Raw genomic sequence first — 8349 nt, forward strand, 5'->3', positions numbered from 1 at the left:
TGGAATATTGCATAAAACATTAGTGAATAAAGCAGCGTTTCCATCCAATGATGGATCATTCTGATAAACCTGCATAGATATTGCTGAGAGGAGTTTATTTATAAGGGGTGACCACAGCGGAATGAACCGCCAACTATTCCAGCATATGTTTTACACAGCAGATACCCTTCCAGCTGCACACACACCCATACACACTCATTCACACTCAGTTTAGTTGATCAATTCCCCTATAGCACATGTGTTTGGACTGTGGGGGAAACCGGAGCACCCGGAGGAAACCCATGACAACATGGGGAGAACATGCAAACTCCTCACAGAAATGACACACTGGCCCAGCTGGGACTTGAACCAGTGACCTTCTTGCTGTGAGGCCACAGTGCTAACCACTGAGACCCCATGTCGCCCTCTCATCACTATATCTAGTTAAAATTATATGACTATTTTGAATGCACATGCTGGAAGGTTAATCCTACTCAGTTGTGTGCTTGATGTTTATGCACATTTTTAAACTGTGTGCACATCTTGACTTCTCCATCAAGCTTTTCTTATGCAATATTCCAAAATGCACACAAAAATAGGTGTATGGAATCATAGATGTGACTATGAAGAACCACATACAGATACTGTTTTCCTCTGCAGAGCTAAAGTCCCATCAGCCCCTGCAGACACTGTCATCCCCATCAATGATCTGGAGACGCAGGTGAGTCTCTACAGCACATAGAGAACATCCAGGGGTGGATTTAGGGATTAAGCAATAGCTGGCATGGAGCCTAAATGTCCTAATATACACCCTTTGTATTTATTTAATTAATTATTTTAGTGTCGTTGTTGATTTATGGAGCTGTCTTTATTTATGGTTTTTTTTCTATATTTGTTCTTTTTCCTAAAATATAAGAAGATGTTAAAATAAATAAGATGTTTGTTTTTAAAACTAAATCTTTAACAGATTGAATTGCTCCATGAATGGGGTGGGGTGGGCAAATTTGCACGGATGTATTATTTACATTACAGTTTTATTTGTTAGACCCTCACCATGCAAAATAAGATAGACAACTATTCATTCATTCATTCATTTTCTTTTCGGATTAGTCGCTTTATTAATCTGGGGTCACCACAGCGGAATGAACCGCCAACTTATCCAGCACATGTTTTATGCAGCGGATGCCCTTCCAGCTGCAACCCATCACTGGGAAACATCCAAACACACTCATTCATGCACACTCATACACTACGGACAATTTAGCTTACCCAATTCCCCTATAGCACATGTATTTGACTTGTGGGGGAAACCGGAGCACCCGGAGGAAACCCACACCAACACAGGGAGAACATGCAAACTCCACACAGAAACACCAACTGACCCAGCTGAGGCTCGATCCGTCGACCTTCTTGCTGTGAGGCGATTATGCTACCCACTGCGCCACCGATAGACAACTACGTCATATATAATTTATAGGTATAATTTACACTTCTAGGTATTTAATGAGGGCCCCCAAATTTGATTACCTTGCTAGTTAAATCCGCCCCTGAGCACATCATCAGAAATACAGCATGGGGAAGTCTGTGTAATGTCTAAATCCATTGTTCATGTTAGAAATGTATTGCTGAAGCACATTACAAAGAATCTGGATGTAGGACTGAATTAAGCAGTTTTTCATCAATTCTGTGTTTAGGATTGATTTGGGGCGGGGTTTAAGTGATGGCTAGATGATGCAATCGAGTTTGGCCCCGCCCCCCAACACTTTAATGACCACTGCATATTAGCATCAGTGTTTCTCCTGCTCAATCCTGAGTTACTGTCATGGTTGATTACTGCACTGTATAGTTTGCTAGCTTTCAGAATACATACAATGAAAAAAACATGCACAATTCACATTCAAAAGCACATGCAAATGCGAGCTCAAAGAAAAAAAAAATATGTGTATATATTTATATATATATATATATATATATATATATATATATATATATATATATATATATATATATAATAAATTTATTATAAATAATTACATTTAATAAAATAAAAAAATAATAAATATCTTAAATATTAATCGCGATTAATCGCATCCAAAATAAAAGTTTGTTTTGACATAATATATGTGTGTATGCACTGTGTATGTTTGTAATTTATATATAAATACACACATGCATGCATATATTAGAGAAAATTATGATATATTTTTAATGTATATGATATTAATTATATATAAATTTAACTATCTATGTGACAGAATTGTTTTGTATGGTTTTGCTTCTATGCATGTGTTTGTATCACATAAATATAGAATAAATAAATATGAAACACACACAGATATTATTTCAAAACAAACTTTTATTTTGTATGCGCTTTAATCAAGATTAATCTTTTCCCAGCACTAATATTTATATATAATATATTTTGTATTTAATTATTTGTATATTTCTATATTATTACCTCTCCTCCTCTTCTCTGTGTGATTATTATAACACACTTTTCAATAGTTATTTTAATTACATTTAATGCATTTGTTGTTTTAATGCATTTGGTAATTTTAGTAGGGAGTCAGCTATTGACTCACCTCAAAACAATACAGAGAAAAACAGATTTAGAAGCAGTTAGACTTTAATTATGGATATTAGATTTTCAAAACATAAATTTTGATCTTAATTAAACATAGATAAGTACATCTGAAATATACTTTTATTTCCAGAAACCTGAAAATACATGTTTAAATAAGTTTACTTTAGTTAGACCTGAAAATATAGCAAGATATAGCAATATATAGCAATTTATTAAGCATTATTTATAATTGTAATGTTTGATATTACCAAAAGATTAAATCCTGATCATATATAATGTAACTATTTTGAAGGATAAATGGAAAGCTTCATGGAAAAGTAGTACTTGATGTAAATGTGTTTTAGCTGTAGTTCAGGATCAGATGTGAGTTCTGTACCTCAGTGCTGCCTTGTGGATCTTACTGGAACTACACCTCTGAGAATATAATAGAGATCTGCTGCCCTCTGCTGGCCATTGTGTGTGTGTGTGTGTGTGTGTGGAGACACTGCAGGAGAACAGAGCACGTGCAGCAGCAGCAGTCTGACTGACGCAGTGCATTATGGGAGCAAAACAATGACATCATCTTCAGGTTTAATGAAAAACAGCTTATATCTGATACAGATAACTGCATCTGTTAGAAAATATGCATCAGTCATCACATTTAGAGGGATTATTGCTTAAGAAACAAACAATCTTACAGTATAATTATAAAAAGAGAGAGATGCACATTATATTGAAGATCTTCCATAATGTGGTGTGCTTCAGAATAAATAAATGAAGTGCACAGCTTGGATTTATTAATCAAAAAGCGAATTATTTTAAAATAAAACACTTTTTTGGACAAAAGAAAAGATCATGGAGACAAATATGATTTGCTTTTACTTAAAATAGGATGTATTTAGTTACCATGCATGGTAAAACGGAGAACATAATCAACCCTGCATGTAAAGCCTGACATAATGTATTATAATTATATATTATATGTCACAAAAATTCCAGTGTTTTGTTAATGGAACAGCTTTAGAGTATAAAATAATGTCATATCAGGACTTTTGTGGCTCGTATAGTATAAAAGATTTGGAAAATAGAGTAAGCAGCTCAGTTTTATTCACAGTATATTAATACAAATATATATTTATTTACTCAAATTGAGTATTTATATTGACATGACATGTTTATGCTTGTAATTTAATGAGACCTTTATTAGTAACAGTATAGCAGACTACTTAACGGTATAACAGACTACTTACGTAAGACTTTAACAGTATAGCAGACCACTTACAAATAATAATATAAATATCAGATACACTATCTCTACAGTAATCTTAGTAGGATGATGTTTAAACTCCAACTTTTATGATCAGATTTGAGATGTATTAGAGGCTGCAGAAGCTCATTCACCGCTGAGAAACAGAGAAAGTAAAGGTTCTGGAAATGGTCCGTTAATCTTCATTATCAAGTATTACTATATTAAAGTTATTCTGACAGTAAAGAGACGTGTACATGTACAGTACGCCTCTAGCAGTGTGTTTTCAGTGTGGTTTAAGGTGTGTGTGTGTGTTTGCAGCGCTGACACACAGGTGTTTTGCTTCTGCAGGTGTTTTCTGTGCTTTATCTGGGCTGGCTGGAGGTGCGAGATGCGGATATGATGAGCGGCAGGAGCAGCGCTGTGGTTAATGACTGTATACAGCAGCTCAGAGAGACAGAGCAGACAAGGGTGAGACACATGCACACGCACGCATATACATACACTAATAATCAAACATATATACACACACACACACATATACACACACTAATAAACTCATGAGTGTGTCCTCTCTCTGTCAGAGGCAGAAGATGCTGTTGGTGCTGCAGGACGTCACTCTCACCCTGATGGACCAGGCTGACCACGCCCACCTGTACTCTCAGCCAATCAGCTGCATCTGTGTGTGGGGTGTGGGGCGGGGCCTCAGCAGGTAAGAGACACTGGCTGTAGATATTAATGATGCTTGATTGAACTGTAATGTTTCAAGATTATATTAACAGTGTGTCTACAAAACAAGGACAATCCTTCAGTTTGATTCAAAACTCTATCAATAGTAACACATCGTACATGCAGTTCATTACTCTCTGTGTTTATAGCATATACACTTTGTATAATTTTCTATATTTATTAAATATGTAGATATCCATATGAATCCAGTATATATATATATATATATTTTTTTTGTTAATATACAGATGAAGTCAGAATTATTAGCCCCCCTTTGATTTTTTTTCTTTTTTAAATATTTCCCAAATGATGTTTAACAGAGCAGGGAAATGTTCACAGTATGTCTGATAATATTTTTTCTACTGGAGAAAGTCTTATTTGTTTTATTTCGGCTAGAATAAAAGCAGTTTTTAATTTTTTAAAAGCCATTTTAAGGTCAATATTATTAGCCCCTTTAAGCTATATATTTGTTTCAATAGTCTACAGAACAAACCATCATTATACAATAACTTGCCTAATTACCTTAACCTGTCTAGTTACCCTAATTACCCTAGTGAAGCCTTTAAATGTCACTTTAAAGCTGTATAGAAGTGTCTTGAAGAATATCTAGTCTAATATTATTTGCTGTCATCATGACACAGAGAAAAGACATCAGTTATTAGAGATGAGTTATTAAAACTATTATGTGCAGAAATGTTTTGTAGAAATCTGCTCTCTGTTAAACTGAATTGGGTAAAAATAAACAGGGGGGCTAATAATTCTGACTTCAACTGTATATTACATATTATTATCCATATAATTATTATATTTCTATTATATATATATTATTAATGGGCAGGATTATTATTGTTAACGATAATATTGATAATCTATTATGTTTGTAACCAGTTTTGTTACTTAAATAATATTAAAATGAACTTTAACCAAATAAAAATAAAAAATTGTTGTTGCCAAGGCAATATTTATTAGTTTTATTTAGTTGAAGAGCTAAAATGAGTATAAATAAATGACCTGAAACTGAGAAATAAAACATAACGACTTAAATGTACAGTTTGGAAATAACAGTGATATATATTTACAGTCACAGTCTTTGTTTTACTACATTTGTTAATAAACATTAAAGTCAAAAATATTAAATAAATAATTTAAATAATTAATTTAATTAAAAAATTAATTTAAATTTTAATTTAATAAAAAAATTTAATTAAATAAATCATTTTTAAAAATACCAAAAACTAAAACAGCACTGGTATATGTTTTATAATATTTAATCTGATGTATTATGATGTAATATATATCATTAGTGATTACAATGCAAATATAAGATATGATAGTATCTCCATTAAAACACTGATGAAGTCCATGCACAGGAAGATGAAGCTGAGATAAAGTGCTGAGGATTATTTAATGTATGTGTTCTGTTAATTGTCTGCATGTTATTCGAGCATTGCGTTGATCAAATTACAAACATTTTTGTGAACATGTTGAAGCACGAGCTTTAGAAGATTGTTTTAGATTCTTCCTGTGTGCATAAATAGTATTGTGGGCATGGGCTGCAGTGCATTATGGGATGTGGCCTGTTGTCTAGTGGTGTTCTGCACATTTAGCCTGGAGAGTGTGAGTATGCAGTGTGTGTGTTCCGGCTGATGAATGAATGCGTTCAGCTCTTCATCTCTCGTTTCTCGAGTCTCCTGAGGGTCATCAAACCTTTACTGCCTCTTTCTGAGGGTTGATGCTGAAGACGTGTTCAAGACACTGCAGAGACACCAGTGTATGTGTGTACCTTGTCCTTACGCTGTGGGGACCCAATGGTTGGGTTTCGGCGTAGGGTTGGGGGATATTTAATACTTACTATATTTAATTATACATAATTATTCTATAATTAGGGTGACACAGTGGCTCAGTGGTTAGCACTGTCACCTCACAGCAAGAATGTCGCTGGTTCGAATCCCAGCTGGGTCAGTTGGCATTTCTGTGTGGAGTTTGCATGTTCTCCCCGTGTTGGCGTGGGTTTCCTCTGGGTGCTCCGGTTTCCCCCACAGTCCAAACACATGCACTATAGGGGAATTGATCAACTAAATTGGCCGTAGTGTATGAGTGTGTGTGTGTGTGAATGAGAGTGTGTATGGGTGTTGGGTACAACTGGAAGGACATCCTCTTTGTAAAACAGATGCTGGATAAGTTGGCGGTTCATTCCGCTGTGGTGACCCCTGATAAATAAGGGACTAAGCCGAAGGAAAATGAATGAATGAATGAATGCAAGAGCTGTATTTTTAATGCTGAATCTTAGTTTAGTCTGCTGGTGAGCTCCTGCAGTACCGGCGCTGGCCAGCAGATGGTGCAGCAGACCTGACTTTAGCAGGTGAACACCATCAGAATGTTCACAGTGTCAGCATTTCAGCTCTTTTATGTAATAAACTATCATCTTTCTTTAGCTAGCTTTCCTATTTCTGCTTCAAAACACAACAAACTAACTACTAATTAATTAAACAAAACTGAATTTAATTTGTAGAGCTGTACGATATTACTTCTGTATAGTCAAGCAGTTGCCTTTCCTCTTTATTCAGTGAAAGGAGGACTATAAACGAAATTCTAAAAGTAAATAATATAATGTTAAATTAAAATAATGGACAAGTTTAGAAATAGTTTCACCCTTTATGAGGCACTCGTTAAATTACCCCTCTGAGAAAACCTGACTTTTGAATTTTTATTGTTTAAAAATACATATTATAATAATAATTAATGTAAATGAAGTGACCATATATGGTTCTCCACAAAATTATATCTTAACAGCTGTTAAGCTTGTAAAAGTAAATTAAGGAACAAGTTTTAGGATTGTTTAACCCTTTATAGAGAATACTCCTCTGAAAAACTCTGACTTTTGTACTTTTATGACTTAAAAATACATGTTGTAATTAATGTAAATAAAGTCACCATAGAGTGGCACAGTGGTTAGCACTATGGCCTCACAACAAGAAGGTCGCTGGTTCGAGTCCCAGCTGGGTCAGTTGGCATTTCAGTGTGGAGTTTGCATGTTCTCCCTGTGTTGGTGTGGGTTTCCTCCGGACTAAATTGAACTAAATTGTTGGCCGTAGTGTATGAGTGTGTGTGTGTGTGTGTGTGTGTGTGTGTGTGTGTGTGTGAGAGAGAGAGAATGAGTGTGTTTGTGTGTTTCCCAGTACTGGGTTGCAGCTGGAAGGTCATCCAATGCGTAAAACATATGCTGGATAAGTTGGTGGTTCATTCCGCTGTGGAGACCCCTGATTAATAAATAGACTAAGCCGAAAAGAAAATGAATGAATGAATCAAGTGACCATACATGGTTCTCCATCCGACTAAGGGGTAAAATTATATCTTAAAACCTGTTAAGATTGTAAAAGTAAATTAAGGACCAGATTTGGGAATTGTTTAACTCTTTAATGCGCACTAATTGAGATACTCTTCTAAACAACCCAGCCAATTGTATTTTTATGACTTAAATATACACATTGTATGTAAATGAAGTGGCCATATATGGTTCTCCACACAACTAAGAGTTAAAACTATATTTTAATACATAATAAGTTTGTAAAATCAATATAAGAAATTAATTTTTGATTTTTTTAACCCCTAATAGGGCACTTATTAAAATACTCCTCTGAACAACCCTGACCTGTTGTATTTGATGAGTTAAAAACAGATATTAATGTAAGTGAAGTGACCATACATGGATCTCCACCTGAGTAAGGGTGGACATTATATCTTAAAAGCTGTTAAGTAAAAGTAAATTAAGGAACAAGTTTTAGGATTGTTTAACCCTTTATATCAAATACTCCTCTGAAAAACTCTGACT

General features: G+C 34.6%; 1 protein-coding gene across 2 annotated transcripts in view; it reads left to right on the top strand.

The window, feature by feature from the left end:
• Positions 1–8349, top strand: part of LOC130240227 (amyloid beta precursor protein binding family B member 2) — a 43372-nt gene that overhangs the window by 11411 nt on the left and 23612 nt on the right. For both annotated transcript variants that reach the window (XM_056471661.1, XM_056471662.1), the window contains exons 6-8: positions 640–700; positions 4140–4259; positions 4373–4500. In XM_056471661.1, the coding sequence (XP_056327636.1) occupies positions 640–700; positions 4140–4259; positions 4373–4500 (309 nt within the window). The remainder of the gene's footprint in view (positions 1–639; positions 701–4139; positions 4260–4372; positions 4501–8349) is intronic.

This window comes from Danio aesculapii, chromosome 14, assembly GCF_903798145.1.
Source record: "Danio aesculapii chromosome 14, fDanAes4.1, whole genome shotgun sequence".
Lineage (NCBI taxonomy): Eukaryota > Metazoa > Chordata > Actinopteri > Cypriniformes > Danionidae > Danio > Danio aesculapii.